Source organism: Abramis brama (genome assembly GCF_963993115.1).
Source record: "Abramis brama genome assembly, chromosome: 20".
In the NCBI taxonomy this organism is placed as follows: Eukaryota; Metazoa; Chordata; class Actinopteri; order Cypriniformes; family Leuciscidae; genus Abramis; species Abramis brama.
This window is the reverse complement of record NC_139982.1, coordinates 25,623,229-25,644,973: the sequence shown is the minus strand read 5'-3', so window position 1 is coordinate 25,644,973 and position 21,745 is coordinate 25,623,229. Positions and strand designations below refer to the sequence as shown.

At 36.5% G+C, this 21,745-nt stretch overlaps 1 protein-coding gene across 2 annotated transcripts in view; it reads right to left on the bottom strand.

The window, feature by feature from the left end:
- sv2bb (synaptic vesicle glycoprotein 2Bb) overlaps positions 1 to 21,323 on the bottom strand; it is a 28,136-nt gene extending 6,813 nt beyond the window's left edge. The window contains exons 1-2 of one of the 2 annotated variants that reach the window (XM_084095541.1): positions 21,005 to 21,323; positions 4,115 to 4,812 (exon numbers count right to left, since the gene is read on the bottom strand). In XM_084095541.1, coding sequence (XP_083951667.1) covers positions 4,115 to 4,574 — 460 coding nt within the window. In that variant the 5' untranslated portion in view covers positions 4,575 to 4,812; positions 21,005 to 21,323. The remainder of the gene's footprint in view (positions 1 to 4,114; positions 4,813 to 21,004) is intronic. The other variant, XM_084095542.1, reaches the window with a different exon arrangement.
- Between the last annotated feature and the right edge of the window lie 422 nt (positions 21,324 to 21,745).

Sequence of the window (21,745 nt, the reverse complement as noted above, 5' to 3'; positions counted from 1 at the left end):
TAGCAGGACTCACAGGTGTGCTATAAGGCTGACACAGCATGTTTAGTGATTGTACCTGTCAGTGGGGTGCTCACTTAAGAGAACACTGAAAGAGCTGGCATTCAATTTGAACCTTTGCGCAAATGTCATATGATGGTGGAGGCACATTATCATTATGCCAGTAGATTAACTCCTTTTTTGAAAAGCGAGATTATTACAATTATACTTCAAGAATGCAAAAGAAATTGAAAAGGTTTAATTTTAATCATGATTCAACACTGAGGCCAGTTTTTAGCTTAAACACTAGCAAATGGCGCTAACAAGCATGGGCTCAGTTACCATGCATGACCATGTCACAAAAGTTGCTTTAGATAAAAGCATCCACAAAATGTACAAACGTTAAAGTTAGCTCAAGACTTAGAATTCAGACTTCAGAAATCACAGAATTTCTGTCATTGTTAATATCTGCATGATTTGAACAAAAAACAGACTCATATTAACATCATATAAACAAAAAGCCTCAGCTCAGACTACAAGAGTCTCTGTTTTAAATTATACAAAAACTTATTCTCATAGTTTGTTTATTAAATAAGATAAAACATTTAAGAATTGAAAATATAAATATTAAATACTTATTCAATTACATCCTTTAATATACTTTTTTTTTTTCTTTCAGATTTTATTATGCTTTCAGACACCAATACTCTCATCTCCTTTTAACTCATTTAATGAAATCTTTTCTGCATAATGCACACCCCCAAGAAGCACGAGGGCCTGGCGTTGAGTACAGATGGTCATGTGGTGAAGGGTGTCGGACTGGTGGAAGAGTGACAGCACAGTCCTCTCTGAGCAGATCAACATATGGAGCTGAGCTGCCATTATCCCCCACCACTCAGCGTGAGAATCCTCCCAGCGTCCCATTGGTCAGCCCTAATCCGCAGTCACGCAGTCGTGACAATGTTTCAGAGCCAAAATGAGGGCTGTGGCTTTATTGCCATTCATATTTAAATGAGAACTTGAATATTGCCAGGGTTGAAGGTGATGTGTGTCATCTTTTCAATACTTTCACATATCCCAAATTAATATGCAGGCTATAAATAAGATATTCGTAGGCTGATTCCACCGAGAACTAAAAACATTGCTGTGTTTGTTTGAGAATTCCGACCAGGCTGACATAGCAACACTGACTCGACCAATGGCATGGGTTCGGGCGGGGTTATTTGTTTTTTGGGGACCAATGAAAGATAAAGGAGGGTCCAGGAATCTATTTCAATTTAAATTATGAAATTGCTTTAGCTTAGCTAGAACTTTTTGTTACAGTGTTTTACTGCAAATCAGGTACAGATGAGACACTTTGAAAGACTAGCTGAGTATTTGTCAATTTTTTTTTTTTTTTACTTCATTAGTAAGGCCGACTAGTCTTATATTTTTGGGGAAAAAAATAAAAAAATAAAGAAAAATCTTTTGAGTAATGATATTTTTAGCTGGTGTTTAATTATCATGTTGTGCTTCAGCTGCTCCCTGTCAAACCAGCCTAATTATTCAGGCATAAAAGTGCAGTCACATAAGCGTTCACATTTTCTGTGAAATTTTGCTGGCAAAGATGGTCCATTGTTTATTTTTTCTTGTCTATCAAGATAATATTGTCTATAAAAGGTGTAGCGATGCATAAAGCAGAGCTCACACAGAAGTCACTTTCAAACCAAGCAGCTTTCTGTTGGTCAGCGTGTTGAATCCGCATGAACTGAACTGAACCCGATGCAAAATCCGTGAGGGAAATCTTTCGGCCTAACGTGAAATTCCAGATTTCGTTGATTCCTACCAAAAATTCCCCAAACAATGGTAAATGTGACCGGACTTTTTATAGCGATTAGTTGACTAGCATTACCCACCACCTGGATATTTCTGCACACCACTAAAATCAATGTAAACTCTGCAGCGTCATGAAATCTGGCACAGTGTTAGGCCAAAAAATGAAAACAACTATGAAAACCTGTAAAGTAAAGTGGCAGATCCATCTACAAGACTTCATGTTCAGTTCTAGACCTGCAAAAGGCTTTAATGTCTCTATAAAGATGGCAGATCAGAACCAACACTGTTAAGTATATGAAAAAGCGAGTGATGAATATAACTCGATGGAGATTGCAGGGGGAGGTGAGCACAGGATTATGTATCAGAGCAAGGTCAGAAGAGAAGCTATCGATCTGTCGGGCTACTGCTGACTCAGTGGTTCTCCACCGACGGGCATGCAGGATGAAAAGTGCTCACTCATTCTGGCTCCCTGAAGCTCACAGACAGTCTTTACTCTCTCATACACGCTGCTTCTGCACACACATCAATATCACTTAACCAAACAGGGGGGAGGTTTTGCACTCTCACCTCTGGTGCTTTGAAAAATTCAATCTGATAGACAGATTTGTAGATTGCCTTCATTATTACAAGGTAAGCCAAAGTTTTTAAATCTGGCTTCCTGTAGTAACTATTGAATTAAGGAAAGTAGATCAATAAAATATCTCTGAATCAGGTATATCTCTGAAGTGAGATCAAAAAGCTGTAAAAACTGTGTTATTATTAAAAAAAACTGTATCATTTATGAAGTGTTAGTTTCTGAAGCTGTTCAGAAACTATATATATATATATATATATATATATATATTATATATATATATATATATATATTATATATATATATATATATATATATATATACATATATATATATATATATATTGATCTTGCTTCTCAAACTCTCCCTTTTAAGTTTAGCTCAAAATAAAATAAAATAAAACAATGTAAAACACTCAATTAATATGTCTGATTTTATCTTTTGAAAATAAAATAGCAACTAAATAAAATAATAAACTATTTTTTCCAAGTTATACCATGAAGCTTCGGTTTCATAGGGACAATATTTTTGGGGTACAAAAAATGGGGTTTGGGGTACTTTCCAACACTCCGATTTCTATGCTTGCTTGGTCTTGCTTAATTGTTTCTCTGAGGCTTTAGTTTGGCTGAAAACTAACCCATCTTAGTCTTACCGTTGGGAGTCACGAGTCAGTTCCCCCAACTTGCTTTACTTAGCAAGAACGGATTGATGTAAGGCGAGTGCGAAACCCAGTTGCAATGAATCTTAACCGTCGAGTGCTCCATTAGCTAATTTGAGAACATTCTTAATTGATGGTCTCCTTAAGTAGCAGTTGGCTAAAATAACTGTATATGCATTCACTCAGGTCTGCTTAAATTCACAAAACCCACTAGGATTAATTAAATGAAACAATTTCAGCAGCATGGCCATATGGAAAAGCATCCAGGACTCCATAACCAGATAAAATTAATTTTAAAAGAAGATGCAGGAAAAAGGATATCTGCACACCCACCCATAAAACAACACCATACACTGAGAAAATCATTCTTTTATCATCTCAAGTTCATGTAATTTATGATCATTTTAATTGTCAGTTGACATAAATTGTAACTGAGATGAGCTAACAATGGGATGCTAGCTGTAAAGCCTACCACCTGCTACAGTATGTTTAAAAATAGTATGTGAAACAGTGCACATTATGCAGTGCTAAAGGTTTCAAATAGTATTACACTACATTTTGTCCCACAACCTCACCACGTTTACTTCAGCTGATGGTGTCCGGTTAACATTTCTGCTAAATACTGTTATTTAGCATTTTGTTTATGGCTGCATCCAATATAGCATACTTTACAATACAGTCTGTGGAAAACAGTATGTGAACAGAGTCGGAATTCACAGTATAACAAAATAAAGTAGGTGAGATTTTGAAGTGAGCATATGGACACTTTACCATCCCATGAGGCCACAGGAGAGGATTTGTGACAGTGAAGTGACGAATCTGACTCTGGTAGGTCACATGATAACGACAACATGACGAATGTAGCGCATATAGGCTAAGTATGTTCTATATAGAATACTATATAAAACAAAAGTTTTCAGCCTGATAGGTTGTTAGCAGAGGAAATGTGTGCAATGCATTATGGGAAACCAGTAGATAGCGCAGTATACTGCCGATTTTGGCTAATTTAGTGGATCATTCATGTGTCAACTGCATAAATACTGAAAGTAGTATGATAGCATGCTATTCCGAACTCTAAAATGGTGACTTACCCAGCATTCCCTTCTCAGAATGGGACAAACACATGTCTTTCTCCGCACTGGGTAACACCAAGGCCACTACAAAGCACTCCACGCTGTCCGCCATTAGCGCCAGACCCAACACCACGAACAGGGTCCACTGGAATCTCCCGTGTCCACAGTCCTCCATGATGTCCTCGTATTGTTCAGCCAGCTCCTCCTGTTCTGACACGGCGTCCGCCGTTGTCCTCGCTTTCGCTCTCGCCGCCCTCCTGGCAGTCTTGGCCTCATCTGGATGCGGGATGCCCTGGTACTCCCCTTCATACATTTGATCATCTTCATCATGTCCCTCGGTGGCGTCACTGGCGGCGTCTTCCTCTTGGGGAGGGTAGTCAGTCTGATAACCGTAGCCGTCCGGTCCTCCCTGTCCATATGTCCCATAGCTGTCTCCGTCTCCCTGGTGGTAAACGTTGTTGTGGTAGGGGTCCGCCATTCTTTCAGATATGTTCTTACTTAAACTGCACGTCGGAGCCTATATGGGCATAATCCGTAGTTGATATGGTTTGTGTCTGTGTTCGTTTAAACTTCCTGTGTGTTTACAGCTAAATAAATCTTGAGAGGTCCTCGAGGCTCCAATCAAATGGGTTTCTTGAGTTTGACTGTAAGGATAGCAGTTGGTAACTTCTAATCACCTTTGATTTTCTGAGCTCTCATTGGGCCACATGCTGAGCCTGCAAATGGAAATAAACACTGAATCAACAACACATAACCTTGGAAAAATGCTTCAACATCAAGCATAAATGAAGGACACATTTGAACTTTATACACACTCTCTCATGATATAAGTTACAGGCTTCTTAACCAGGGCTGCGTTTCCCAAAAGCATCGTAAGTTGTTCGTTGAGACCATTGGTGGCAATTGTTCTACAATTGATTTGGGCTTACGATGCTTTTGGGAAACGCAGCCTAGACTAGTACATTTGACATCAGTGGTTTGGCTGATGTCAAAACTGTTTTTTTTTTTTTACTTTTAACATGAGTGGGAACCAAGGAACCACAATGGATTGAAAATGGTGATCTGGGGTACTGATGGTGAAATGATGCCTTGAGAAGCACAGAGGCTTTCTTATCAACTGTTTTGTAAAACAGTCAAACTTACTCAAAGCTTTTCAACATGATGCATGTTGCTGTCAACTAGTGGTCAAAAAGATGAAAAAGATGATTGTTTCACATCTGGTTCTACAACCGACTCTTTGACGGTGATTTAATTTGAATTTAATTTAAAAAAATAATGCTATATTGAAGGCAATAAATAAACAAAGAAATAAAACAAAGAAACAAACAAACGTATTACAACATTACAATAAAAACTTCATGGAGAAAGGGCTGATACTGTTTAGTAATGCATGCTTCATTTATTGTACTTATAGATACCATTGATTACTGAACTGTCCTGCATTTAATGTTACAAACACTAAATATCAATATTCCTATCTAATATCAAATTAGCAGTTATTATTGTAATGTTGTAAGATGTTTAACTGTATGATAACAGGCAATATACAGTAAGTGCAATAAAGTAAACATGCATTCCTGAACAAAATCAGCCTTTTTCCTTTTACTGTAAAGCATGTCACACTATTAAATATTCCTTCCGTTGTTTCACACTAACTAAATCTGCTTACTAATGAAACCCAGGCCTGTCAGAAGACACAGAGGCCTCTTCTCATTTATTGACAGCTGTTTGGGTCTCCGCTAATGCAGCAAATGAGATTGGTCTCACTCGACACGATTCTAGCTGTCTTTCTGGCTCAAGCAAGGATTTACCCAAGAATCCTGTGCATATCTTATTCCCACTGTGGTCCATATATTCACATCACCAGCAGGCAGACATGCTGTGAATTACAATGTAGAGGATGTACTCCACCATACATATGTTAATGCCATCCGTCCAGTATGTTACTACATTAATGCCTGTGGACTCATTACAGGAAATGTTGCTAGCTGAGACACTCATGAATAAGGTGTGTGGGTTATTAGTTCAGTTAAACAAGGACCTTCATTTAAATATCTTTGGTCAGAGCAAGATGGTACAAGTGGGATCATCCTTTGAATTGCTCATTTGAATAATTGTATAATGAATGACGAGGTCATACACATGAGCCTGTTCCAGATTAATTAGCGCTGATGAAGAAGACATGAAAATGATCACTTCGGATTTGTTTAAATTAATTATATTTATGAGATCTTTATGGCTTTAATTATACAGGAAATACAGCAGAGAGAGAGAGAGAGAGAGAGAGAGAGAGAGAGCAAAACATTGTCAAGAGCATGTGTGCTAAGGGAGTCTGCTAACTGAGCTAGCCATTAGCATCCCATTTATAGTCCTAAAACATTCACTAGTAGCCATCCTGAGCTGTGATGTCAAAGGGTAAAAAGTACATTTTATGCTTTTAAGTGCAGTCACTAGCAAAAAAGTCTAATGTAATTTAATGAAATATACTCAGTGCCTGATAAAAAATAACCTACAAAATTGCTGTGTGATGCATGTTGTGCTAACTGTGTAAATACAACAATTAGCAAATTTTAAATAGTATGTCATATCACATTATTAAAAAGAAGCTATAAATGGTCAAATTAAACAATCATTGTTCGGTTAGCTGACTAGCCTTGCGTAGTGCTAGTTCATTAACTTGCAAGGCATATGCTAGCTGATTAACAAGCGGTTGCAAACAAGAAGCTGAGTGAGACTGCAGAGGTTGTCAGGAACATTAACGTCATCTCTCTGAACAGGAAAACTGATCAACTCATTAGTTCGCTTTCACAGCCTTGTTGTGTTTATAATTGCTTCTCTTGCAAACTATTCTGTCTCAAACTTTTAGCTAAATGTTGTTTTAAAAAAAATAAAGACTAAAGAGTTGTGGGAAACATAATGGTGATAGTATTAAACTCATGCAACTGTATATCCTATGTTTCGCTTTTTACTTTCGCAATTATATTTAAACTTATTTGTGTTAATTTGTGAAGATTATCATGATGATTAAAACAAGAATCATAAACTTTAAGAATCATAAACTTTTGTTGGTCACATAATATATTTTGTGCAAGAATCCAAAAGGCAATGGAAAATAATCTATTGGGTTTTTGTTGAGGTAAGGTGATGCTAACTTTCAGATTAGCCAACAAAAATATGTTATCACTGCAACAATATTGTTTAGCATGCTGCTAGCTGATTAGCCTGCTAGATTAGTGACCAGTGCTACAATTGGGTAACTGGAAACGCTATTTTGATTATCTATGAGGAGACATTGTGAAATGTGTTTTTTTTTTTTTTAACAGGCATAACAAATGGCTACATCTTGGGGGTAGAATCTTACACAACATCGGCATCTAGCAACAGATGCTAACTGGACCATGCTAACCAGCCAAATCTTGGTGTTTTTGATAGGTATGACAAATCACAACACATTAGCACTAATACATTAATACAAGGAGACAAGACTAATGTCAAATTCATTATGATGGGAGACAAAGAAGCAAAGGGTTAAAAGTAAAACACATTTAGTGTGTCTGGAATGTTCATCAACAATTCAGAGAATGAGATTTCCCTCAGGAACGGATCCAAACAAGGCCTAATAGAAAACTGTTGTTGGGGCAAAATCAATTTGCAATCATTTGAGGCAGCGCACTTCCCTCCAAATTCCCATGTCTTGTTAAACATTACTCCCCATCTGTGCATTATATGAAAGGGACGATTCTGGCACAGCGCTGTGCAAAACTGCTAGAGCTCATTAAATGGCTTTTTATTCAAGATTGATTCACTTTGGTTTTTTTTGGCTCCTGTGTGAATAACAATGGATTTGTTTATTGTTCAGAAGAGGATTGCGTCGAGGTAAATGTGCAATTTGGCATTTTCTCAGCCTGCTGGCATCTGCGACAAAGTGGCTCATTCTTTTTTGACAAAGACAAGTGAAGGTCAGAATTTCCAGATGGGCTTTTCTCAAATAGAATCAGTTGCAGCTTCATCTGATACCTTTTCCATCGAGCCTGCAGGAGACATTTGGCTCTTTGCAAACCGACACCAGATGCACATTTCTGGCTGTACTTGTGAGCAATAGTTACTATGACAATGCCAATAGTTTCTATGACAATCAGGCGGAATTGAGAGTTAAGGCAATGACTTTTGTTATTCAGGCTAATTATAAATGTTAAAAAAAAGCATACTTGAGGAAATGTATAATCAATGCTTGTTTGCATGAACACATAGTGAGATCGATGACATAAATCATTTTGCAAGACTTGTAATATGTCTAAGCCACTGACACTCCAGTCAAGTAAAGTCAGGTCATCAATAGAATGCTTTAAACCAAACAATTTTAGAGTATTAAACATGAGGGAAAAAAAACGTGTCAAAGAGGGCGGAGCCTCAGCGCACACCTACCTATTACATACCCAACCTCCAATAACCATGAACCAATGGTAGTTCGAAGGTGTTTACTAGCCGGAGTGAACTTTTCCGTTAAGTTTGCTTTGGCGAGCTGTTTCGAACTCCCGAAAAGAACTCCAAATTAAGTTCGTTTTGGCCTGATTTTGTTTGAAATTACGCCACACCAGTTAATTTTTCAATTTCGCTTGGATTATATCGGTGCCTTAAGGGTGAAGTGTGTTATTTCTGTGCCACAAGTGGCCCAAAACATAACTGTGAATACTGACTATTTCCAAATACGTAAAAAAGAAAAAGTGAATGAGCTAGTAACTCAAAAATAGCACTGCAACTGTGCCATCTTAGGTGAGTGATGTGTGTATTGCAAAAGAGCTGATTTATGCATGGCAGGGCCTTCAGAACTTTCCCTGAGAGAAAACACACTGCAGCAAGAAGACATCCGTGGTAAAAGACACTTCTAGTGCACTGCACCACACCCGCGTCAAGCCAAATATACAACACATGCATCAAACCATAGAAGCCTGGCCATGAAAGATTTAGTAGGATAACACTCATGGAGTCCGTCATTCATTATCCATGGGGATAACAAGATTCTGGTTAGTTGGTGGATTCAGCTAATGATATTCATAATTTGAGCACGGAGACGGCAAACTGTCCAGCGGGAAAGCGTGGAAATTGAATTAGGTCTATTCTCAAATATTTTGAAGATGACAGGTCATCTGTTACTGAGTGGTAGGATGAATGTCTCCCAACAGGAAAAGGATAAGAGAGGTTTTTGGTTTGGGATTATGATGAATTGTGGGAAATAATGTGGATGACAAGGGTAAGTTTTAGGTTCAATTCAGGTGCATTTGGCAATGCAGCAAACCTATATTACAAACAAGTGTAAAAGTAGATGTTGATATACGGGTAGTTGATATGAAAAACTTATGGGAAGTTGATATGTGTGACATGCTATACTCCATCAAAACATTTTAAACAACATTTTTTGTCATTGTTTTATTATTATTATGCATGCTGTTTTTATGCTCTCATATTAATTGAGGAATATTTATAGTAAAATTCATTTAAAATGAACAAGGGAACATAAAATGTGATAAATAACAAATTGAAACAAAAATATAAAAAATATTATAATATATAATATAATAAAATATTATATTATAATAAAAAAAAAATATATATAGGCTATATATATATATATATATATATATATATATATATATATATATATATATATATATATATATATATATATATATATATATATATATATATATATATATATATAAACATTTGAACCTAAAATTTTACATAAATATATGCACAAAAACCCCCATACAAAACCAGTTCAATTATTCACAAATTTCTCATACACAGAAAATTTGCTCCTGTCTACCTCGTCTTCATGCATAAAATGCCCTTTATTGAATATTCCAAGATAGCAGAACAAAGCAAAAGATGCCAAAAAAGTCTGAAAAGAAGATTAGAACAAGTAAACAAAATAGGAGGGAGGCTGCTGTGAAAGAACTGATGTGATATCTCTCCCTCTCATCATATTTTATACCTCATTATCGCAGACGTGGCACAGCATGAGATATGACAGGCTCTTCAAACGGCCCTCATACAACACTCTTCTCCAAAATGGAGGAAAATGTCACCAAAACTGCAGGATTGCGGCCGGTGTGTGTGTAGCTTTTGGGGACAGGAGCCCAAAGCCTATTACATCTCAGTATTCATCATACATCTGATCATCACAAACCCGACTATTCACTATTCTACTATTCTACTATCCAAGAAAATGAGAATGTTCTGAGCCAGTCTACTTATCTACTATAATGATAATTCACAATGAATAGCATTACGTGCTGTATAATGTCTCAGTATGTCCTTTTGTAAAAGTTACATTTGTTATCCAAGTTGTTTTTACATACCAAAAATAAAACTAACACCTGAAACAAGCCTCTGTAAACAGCAAACAGTGTCAGTAGCCGGCCCACACTTTTTTAAATCAACCAGAAAACAAGCCGATGTGAAACTCTCTCTATATACATATTCAGCATTGCTGATATTGGATTGGCTGAGAAGTCTGAATAGGGCGGGGCTTTGTAAAGTGGGCGTGGTTAAACAAAGTGGTTGGTCTAGTGGAAGTTTGTATGTATGTATGTATTTGTTTGTACAAGAATCATACAATACATTGAGATGCAATGCAAATCTCTACATTCCACACAAACAAAATACATTTTTCCGATAATACAAATTCTAGTGGAACAGCTGCTTTAAATGTCTCATGTAAATATAACAACATGTTCACAGTTGATTAAACAACAGTAAATTTGGACAGGTTGTAGAAAAAATAATCACATTGCTACACAATGTTGACAAAGTCATGCTGATCAGAGGTAAATCAAACAAATAGAATTAAAACAACAGTGAATTCATACAGTAAATGAATGAATCACTTATAAAGAGTTTTGGTTCAACAACAAATATTGGTCAAATGGATCAATGAATCACTCAATAAGACACTCACTTGTCGCAACCCACTGGCATAACCAATAAATAACCGGGTAAAAAAAAGCCTTGGAACTGCCAGCTCATTTCTCTTCCTTTAGAGGCACATCCAGGTTTTTTTTGACAATTCAGCGCAGCCTAATTAAACACAATCTAATTGCTCATAATCAAATACACAGATTGGTCTTCCTGGGTCTAAATGAGGTTAATCATATTGGTTTAAAATCTGTCCTGATAATATTCGTGCTTGTCTCTCATTTAGATCAGTTAGTAAGTGTCTTGTTCTGATGCAATCCCTGAAACATACCAGCACTGGCTGGGTTTCTTTGTCTTGCGTTACACTGCTTTTCTCTTTTTTTGAACCACAAAGCTGAGTTCCCTAAACATTATATATGTATCTAGGCTATGTGCAGTCCTTCCCTTTGGTATTGGATCTTTCTAACTCTGCAGGTTTGGACTTGAAACTGGGGCATGGACAAGTACTTGGGGTTCATTTTTCTCAAAGCACACCCTAAAATAAGCAGTGAGGGGTAATGTTTTGTAATGGAGAAGTTGCTGTAGTCTGTAGTTTGTTTAAATGGGTTATTTTAACCATCATGTTCTGCTGAGATTGATTTTGATATTTTTATGCTTGAGGTCCCAGATATATATAAGTAGAGTATAAATCGCATATTTGAGGTCTAAACAACTGCATTCTTACCTAAAAAACTATATTCCATGACACAATAACTACAATTACAGTGTGTTTGCTCCTCTGCCATTGACGCTTGATGTGAGAAATCTTCACTGTCTGTCAGTAAAGATCTGGCAGAAACAAGCGGAGCGATACAAATGTGTTTCCGAGCGATATTAGTAGAATATCACATTGCTGGAAAAGGCTCTCAACCAATCAGATTCAAGAACCAGAGCTAACTTTTGTATATATAAACCAGCTCAAGCAGATCCCCAACAGTTTTCAGAGGATTTTAGTTGGATGATTTAACAACATACTGTATGCTGTGACAGTAATAAATGTGACAAGTAGAAAAACTTGACAAAGTTCAAAGAAAACACCCGCTGAGAGCAAAACCACAGCCAAAATCCCATGTGGTTAACACAAATGTCACATCTTTCAGAGCTACTGCGACCACAGCTCTGATGATGACAGTGACATCTTCATTAACAGAGATGCTATTTCTAACCCAGTGCAAAGATGATCTAATTTAGCATTGATTGACTCAAAACTTGTGAGTTAAGCCCAGAGAGAGGTAAGCTAAAGCCTCTCCAAACACCGGCAACATGCTGTTAATTCATCATGATCTGACCATGAAGCCCCTGTGTAGCTCCTGAAATCTGCCTCAAAAGCTTTTTATAAATATGAATCACAGATCCAGGAACACAGATTCAGAATTCATTTTCATTCATTTCCATGGCTCCAAAAACCTGCAAGTTTCGAAGGAGCCGTTGGCGTCAAGATGATGTCTACACCAAATTAAGTTTTCAGAACAACAACAACAAAACCACCTCTGGAAAGACTAATGCAAAACATGCACAAAAAAAAGAAAAAAAAAGATAAAATTGTATCCTTGTATAAAATACAATCCTTGTAAAATACAATCCTTGTATTTTAATTGAATTATTGATTAAGGATTGTTCAATTATTCAATTAAAATATGTAACGATTCAATTCAATTTGATAGAATTTTACTATTAATTGAAATGCATAAATCTTAAAAAAAGTGCACAGGCACTTTATTTCAGCGGTCCATTTAAAATACTTACTAATAATTATTTAAATGATCTAAAATTCACATTTGAATGATCTAAAATACAACTTTTTAGGTTAGATAATAATTGAAATAAAAAAAAAATAATTATCTAAAATACACATTTAAATGATATAAAATACAAACAATTACAAATATGTGTGAATTACAATGTTGCTTTAATATTTTTTTTTAGGTCTTGACAGCATAAATATGCTGAATTAAATGACTTTAGCTGTTTGAATGTCTTTTGAGCTAAAGAAACGGATTTGTGAAGGAATCATTCTGGTTTTGAATCAACTGATTCATTGAGAAGACTTGACTCAAAAAAACCATTTGTTCAATCTATAGTGTCAAGGAAATTATGGTGGATCTTCATTAAATAACTTAAATTTAAGCCTATTTACTAAATATAGTGCATGAATCTTATATTAAATGCTTTTATGGTGTTTTTAAGTCCCTATTCATTGCAAGAAAAAAAGAGATGAATACAGAATAAATAACCTAAAACTGGTTTGGCTTGATTGGACTGGTTCATTTGGATTGGTTCAGGTTCATTTTGGTTGAACTATCCTTTTAAAAAGATAATAATCTGTCTGTAATGGTTAAGGCCCTTGAAAGAAGCCCAGAGCATTCATCCCCATGTCCACAAGTCAGTAAATGATCTGTGTTATCACTGAACTTTATCTCTGAGATGTGTTTGAGGGGAAAATAACAGAGAGAATCAGTTTGTTAGATCAGTTGTTGTCATGACAGATGAGAGCTGCAATTTAATCCTTCTTAATACTGCGGAAATTTTATTCTGTCCACTGGCCACGGATGGCTTTAGATTACTCTCTGTCTCTCTGAGCTGGAGTGCATAGATGACATGAGAACAGGATTTATCTGTTTCTTGTCTCTCTGTTGTCTCATTGTGTTTTATTATTGCTGTAGACATCTGATTGCAGCTAGCGTCTCTCATCATTGATAAACTATGGCATGGAGCGTACTTTGCTCACTTAGAGGAGGAAATGACAGTCTGCCTCTGTGAAACAAAGCTATTGCTGTTTGTTTTGTTTTGTTTAACTGACTGGTTTCATGAGCCACTAAATTCATCAATGCACAACAAAAAACTCACGTGACTTTGCCTCAAAAGTGGATGTAATTAGATGACTGGACAAACCAGTGGATCAGTTTCCTCGCACAGCAGCTCAAATGTTGATTTGACTATTGTAAAATGCCTGAGCCAAACTCAGAATAACACATTGCGTTTCGTCTGCGCACTGAGACGCAAGTAATTTATGATGTACGAAAAAAGACCCAAAGTGGCTTCCCTGAACGCAAAAACTTCCATTTTATTACAGATATTTTTTTTGCAGGAAGTGACGGTTTTGTTCTCTTGAACATATGGGATGGAAACACTGCTTTATTCACAAATGTTTTATGCGATATTCCAATTTTACGCATAAGTTAAAGGCGCAGTACGCTGTTGATATTTGAAATCACCAAAAGAAACACGCCCATACCCAAAAGGATCACACCCCTATCTTGTTAGCTCCGCCCCCAATTTCACAAACACTGCATGTACCTCCCCCACCATGAGTGTATTTAAGTGTTCAATCCACTTTCAACAGCGTTTCTCAGAATTCGCTCACTGCACCTTTAAATTCGCAGCTTTGGATGAAATCTTTGCTAATGAGATCAATATGAAATCAAAATTTAATGCAATTTCCTTTTTTTCACATTTCTGATCTTACTGTAAGGATTCATCAGTCTTTACTGCAAAGGCAAATATGAATGTTAATCCTTCATCAAAATGTAATTGCTTGTTCATCCTCTGTAGCGACTTTCCAACACCCACTTTTCATAATGCAATCAATTCCCAATGGACAAAATCAGTTTTTCTTGTTGAATACCCAGTTTCACTCAGAAATGCATCACATTATGGAGGTAAAATGGGTTGAAAACTGGTAAACTAATATTATTTCATTGTTATTTTTTATGTATATTTTTTATTGTACAGTATGCATTAAAACCTGCCTAAATGTATAAAATCGTAAAAAATATATTATTATAATATAAAAATAAAAATGAGAGAAAATAATTTATAATGATTTTGAATAATTTATGTCATCCATAGCTTTGGTGAGACGCTTGCATCCTGGTTAACAGCAGCACAGTGTGTGTTGATGTATGTTTCCACACAACCCCTCCCAGCATTCCCCTCTCCAGCTCTCCCTAGATGAAACAGCCAGCTGGGTGTTACATAACCGTTGCTCTTTGAGTTCACGTATGCACCTATTTTCCTGCTCCCGTGTGCAGTTTCTCTCCCTTTAATCATGCGCTGTAATGCACAAAAAACAATGAGCTGCATAAAAACAGATATTTACACAATTCAGTATTATTATACTGTGCTGTATGCAATATTCATGAATTAGTCAATCTGATGGATATTTCACTGGATATATGAGGGTTAATTTACATATTCATCAATTAATTACAGTAAAGGCCCAGGTTATTTCAGACATCTGGAGAACCAAATTTAGATGCTTGACTGGAATTGTTCTATATTAAGATGCATATTTTAAGGTGACGTGGTTACACGTTACTACATTAGTACTTACTATAGTAATAACACTAAAATATGCATAATTACAAGTAAATCACCCTAAACTAAACCATAATCCTAACCGTAACTCTACATTAAAAACATGTTAATTAATATTATTCAGTAATTATGTAAGTACAATGTAACTACATCACCTTAAAATAAAGTGTAACCGGTATGCTCATATATATAGTAATTCATGCTCATACATATATATGTATATAGTAAATATAGAATTTTCCCCAAAATGATAAAAAATGATATATTGTATAAAAAACAAATCATAAATAAATATATAAGAAGAAAACAAATATTATATATTTATATTTTTTATATTATACACTACTTTAAATAAAGAGGACAGTCTTGTAGAATTATAGGTTATATTATCTGGTTTGGATGAAACATCACATCCTGAAAGATCTCTAATAGGTGTCATGCATCAAAGGGTTAAATCTAATACCTTACAATGAAAGCATGGAAATTAATTCCATGCACATGCATTTTAAGATCTACAATATTCTCCATCTTTAATCTTGTGGTAGCCACACACACGCTTTTAATACTATCACACACACGCGCAGACAGATTGGGAGGGATAAATACAATCCGAGAGGTCCATTAAGCTGAAGAGGAGACGCGCGTCTCACCCACCTCTATTTGAGCTTGGAGATGCACACATTACTATTACAAATTTAAAGTTATTGATCGATTCCCGTGCCTTGCAGCTCAGCAGCGCACACATAAAACATGCTGTGTGAAGAGTTATCAAGATCTCCAATAACAATAACAAGACTCCATTTGTGGCATAGCACGTGTTAACTGCAACAACTAGTGTTAAGTCTAGATACATTTTCAAAGAGATTTAGTGCAGATAAGCAGGAGTGGATCCCACACTGTATCACGTCTAGCATCATAACTCTATGGAAGCCAGAGGTCTCTATTAGTGGTACCATTAGGAACAAGCTAAATCTTATTGATTTCCTTGGCATGACGGGGGTGACAAAATGTCCTCGCATCCATTAACCAAATGATACCCTTTGCCAGGCCTAAATTATATTTAAAAGGTAGGTGAATGAGAGCGAGTCTATAGTTAACATGAGATAATTTATCAACTCTTATTACAGCTATATAATATTTTAATTTAAAGAACAATCAGTGAATGAGCTCCACTTGGACCCCAAAAGTAGATTGTCTTTGAAATTACATGGGCGTCTAACATATAACTGAACAGATTGGCGAGTTTAGCTTTTATGAAATATAATTTCATAATTTTTACATTTCAACTGGTATTAGACACAAGATAAAACAAATTACTTCTGTCCCACCAGTTTCATCAGCTGTGCAGGGCTGACGTCAAAACCCGGAAAACTAATTCACCAGTGGTTCCCTTGAGATTTTCTGGTAAGTAAATTAAGGTCTGTGGTAAACATAAGTTGATGAAACATAAATTACACACACCCATATAGAAAAAAACATGAATTTTGTAGCTGTTATGTTAACTAAACAAACATATGTTTCTAATAAGTAACTCGATAAGAACATTTGGTGTGTGAGTGTGTAATTTACATTGTAGAACAAAACGTCCAAGTATCGTCAACTTATGTTTACCACAGACCTTATGTTACTCATAAATTGAAAACCCATTATCAAAACCCACAGAAATCTTGAGGGAACTGGTGAATTAGTCTTCCGGGTTTTGACATCATCCCTGCACCATTGCAACACTCCGCCCTCTCTATCTTTCATTGGTCAAACAAACAACTGGCCCCGCCCCAAATTCATGCTATTGGTGGAGCCTGTTGCTATGTGTGGCTTCTCAAACAAATAAAGCAATGTTTTGAAAACACCACAGGTTTTTTTTTTTTTTTTTTTTTGGAGACTTCAAAATGGCTTACTTATAGTCTAACCTGATTTTAAGAGACAACATAACTATTTTACGCTTTGGCGATGGTGAATTCATTTGAATTCGCACAATTTGAGTAGGCCTCGTACAAAAACAGATTTTTAGAAGAAAAAACTAAGCTTAAATCTAACTCTCAGTGGAGCATAAGAAAATCGTACAAAACCATGGAAATGAGATCATACAAATTCACCTTCAATTCACCAAAACGTTAAATACTTTTGAAATACCATGAGGGTGTGTTGTATAGTCTTAGTATATTAAACAAGAATAAGAGAGCTTTCAAAATCAAAATCAAGAGCATCATCTTTCTGAGTTAAATGTGATATTTAATTTTAAAAAATGGCTTTATTTTGTCAATTGCAAATTATTAGTATTTTATGTACGACCATGTCAGCAGAAAAGGAAAGTTGTTTCAGGAAAATCACATTTTGATTAAAAAATGACAACAACAAGCAAACAGCAATGAACCATTCACAATGCGACTAGGAATGCACAATCAAATTTGATTCATATTGACTTAAACACACATTAACTCTTAAATCATGCACTATTCAATCATATGTACACCACAACACATGCCTAAAATAAAACATGGAGGCTCAACCTCTCCAAATGGGTTTTAGTTAAAACCAAAGAGTTTATCAATGGGCATAAAATATCTGTTCAAATGCATAGTTATTCAATTAAAAAGCAGCACAAAGGGAATAAATCACTGAGGCTCAGGGAAAAGCCGCCATGTTGATCTATTAGGGAGAACCCTGCTGTGAGCAGAGCTCTAAAATATTAAAGAGTCTGCAGACATCCACGCACTTCCTCACTTCAGCAACATTTTCTTCTACGCCTGACTATTATTGCATACCTGTATATGTTTAATTTATTTTTAATTCCATTTGTTGGTCATAGAAAGCTCCTCACTGACAAGGAAACTGAGCTTTTGTGATGCTTAACTAGATGTATTTGTGCTTCATTGATGTCTGTCACCTCTTGGAGATAAACAGATATAAAAAAGGTTAATCCTCATGGTTTCAGGAAGCTGGTTCAAACAAAAGTGAGGAAAAAGAGTTCTTTTTGCAGTAAAGCATGGTTTTCAGGGACGTTCTGCTCCAGCTTTTTTTTTTTTTTTTTTTGCTTCCTCTTGAGATTTACCGTCCAGAAAAAAGCTTCTCTCGCAAACATAAAACACAAGCCAACTGTAGGACTGCAAAATTGGCATTACATTAACTGCCAACGCTAGATTGAAAAAACAGAAGTCTTTTAACGAGTTCCACTCTTTGCACATGCTCACATTCAATTCCGTCCATGTAGATTAGTTACAAACAGTGTTGGGAACGTTACTTTAAAAAAGTAATTAGTTATAGTTACTCACTACTTGTTCCAAAAAGTAACTGAGTTAGTAACTGAATTACTCTATAATAAAAGTAACTCGTTACCAGGGAAAGTAACTATTTGCGTTACTGTTAAAAAAAAAAAATTGCTATATGTCAAAGAATTTTGATTTTTTTTAGCAGTTTTCACAAGTCAGTTGTCAGCAGACAGGTGTCTGTACATAACTTTCGATATTTACTTACTTTTCGATCGCGCCCGCGCCTCTCTTTCTGCTTCTCTCTCTCTCTCTCTCTCTCTCTCACACACACACACACGCACACAAATGTAAACACTGCGACTTTTCGATCGCGCCCGTGCCTCTCTTTCTGTTTCTCTCTCTCTCACACACACACACAAATATAAACACTTTGCAACTTTTCGATCGCGCCCGCCAACTTTTCAGTCAAGATTGCTCCTGACTCGCCATCTCTGCTGCTTCATCGAATCTCTGTTTAGCTGGTGTGTGTGTGTGTGTGTGTGTGAGTGGCGCGTGTGCTGGCATGTGTGTAAAAACACTGGCTCTGATTGGCTACCATGAAACACTCATAATCATAATCGCTTACCTCGTTATTAACCCACCTCCTCACTAGCTGTGCGAGCCAGGGGTGCGTTCGGATTAAACCGTTTATTCAATCAATGCATAGTAACGCACCGCATTTAACGTCCAGTAATGTTAACGGCGTTGTAACGACGGGAAAAGTAATTAGTTAGATTACCCCGTTACTGAAAAAATAACGTCGTTACCTAACGCCGTTCTTTTAAACGGCGTTATTCCAAACACTGGTTACAAATGATTAAAAACATGAGCATTAGATAAAGTTAGTGGTGAAATTGAGTGTGAAGTCCCAGTTTAGGCAGACAGTAATGGTGCCAATTGTTCGTACGGTTTCTTAGGATATATATATAACCTAATTCTTTGTATCTCATTGATCTCATTGGTAAAAGCTAGAACATTTCACAACTTCGCTTTATATTTGGATCATTGATGTATATATATATATAATAAACATGTATATGGATTTAAACATGGTACAATGTTGAAACTAAATTTAGACTACAAAATATTCATTAAAAAGCAAGGTTTTTTCTTTCTTTTTAGAAATGAAAGACATTCCATTTGGGAATTGTGTGCTATTTTGAAAAGTCTGAATATTCACCATCTCTTCTAGGGAGCTTTAGACTCGTTTCTGACAGCGGGACATCTTACACTATGATGCAAAAATGGGTCCAAATTTGATGTAGCGCTTCTGCTAACTCAAAGCCGTTTCCAAGATCTTGTTTTCAGCCTGCATTCCCTCGCCGAGAGGTGCCTCTAATAAGTCATATTTTTATAACATGTTTTCTGCCTTTGATCACCAGAAATCCACGGAGGAGCAGTTTGAAACCCACAGAAGACAGCTAATGATCCAAAGAAATCTAGGAGGGGGAGTTTTTTTCTAGGTTTGCCAACATGAATAAGTTCACCTGCAGTTATATGTATACATACAGTATTATTACTAGCTTTTTGTATCTGAGAAAGGCTATAATGGTGATTCTGGTGCCCGTGAGACATTTAGAGGATATAAATAATGCATATGTTTTTATCCATTGCAAGGAGATCCCCCACCCTTCAGTACACAACTAGCACACACACAATTTATAAATACACACTATTAACACACAACTTGCATTCGCCCACACAGCACAAATACACACACACGGAATGCGCTGAAAGTGATACATCAAAACATCAGTTTTATAATTTAATCAGTTCACACGCTTGCATCATTGCACATCTCATTTTCATGAACTTAATGATGCTTTTCATGTCTAAAAGAGAAGGCCAGCATATCTCTCTGTTCTGCGAGGATCAGTAATCTGAAAAAGCAAGTTTTGTAATGCTTCCAGCACAACTTCTCTCCACGATTGATGACCGCTCTTCTTTCCGAAAGTGGCGACGATTGTGCACTTTATCATATTAAATGATTGCATCACTTAGTCTCTGCGGGAGAAATATTTTCACAGTGTATTGATTACGTAACTGCTTCCAAAATCTACTAGGCAGCAACCAGACTCTTATTGATTCATTCTATAAATGGAAGCATCACCTAAACGCTTCAATGTCTTCGGCTACAGTTGAATTTAAAGAAAAACTCCCTTTAGCTGAGTTTTCTGTGCAGTAATGCTTAGTTTCCATGCCTCTGTGAGCTTCAAACATGGTCATACCCTTTAATATTTCATAAACTTTTACTCTGCAGAGTCCCCCACTGCAATCTCTACTATGGACTTTCATGGCAAAACAAAACAGAAAAACACATTTGATACACAATATCACTATATATATCTAATACACAATACACAAAGAAACAAATCAACTTTCTTACCGTTGAATTATGCTGACTATGCATCAAAATAGTCCCTCTATATTAAAAAATGTGAAAATTTGAAATACCCCAAAAAGCTGTGTATCCGGTAATGACGGCCTGTGTTCAAACATGAGAAAGAGAGAGAGAGAGAGAGGGATCATCCAGACAGCCAGCAGAGATGCTGAACAGGAAGATTAGGATGCGAGCGCTCTTACACACACTCTCCTTCCCTCCTCCCGATCCGTTCATTATAGGAGGAGCTCCCAGAACACGCCCAAGCAACTCACAATGGTAGAGTCCATCCCTACCTCTCTGCTCCTCGCTCACTCCCACATGTGCCAGAGCTGGCGTGAGGGAGCAGCGACTGTTTGTGATAGAGAGAGAGAGAAAGAGAGAGAGAGGGTGAGGGAGATGGAGGGAGAGATATTGTAGAGAAAACATGAATGCACATCAGGGAGGAGAAATTGGGCTTGGCAGATGGATAGCTGCTGATGGGGGGGGGGGGGTCTTTATTAATGATGGATGGGGTTGCTTCAGTGGACTGTGATGAAAATGCATATCTATCTATCTATCTATCTATCTATCTATCTATCTATCTATCTATCTATCTATCTATCTATCTATCTATCTATATCCATCCATCCATCTCCACCTTACATTCACCCCATGAAAGGAAAATGCATCACTATTCTTCACATATTGTTTACCAACTGCAGTGCTCTCACCTGGCAAGGTGTGTGTGTGTGCCAAAGTGCTTCA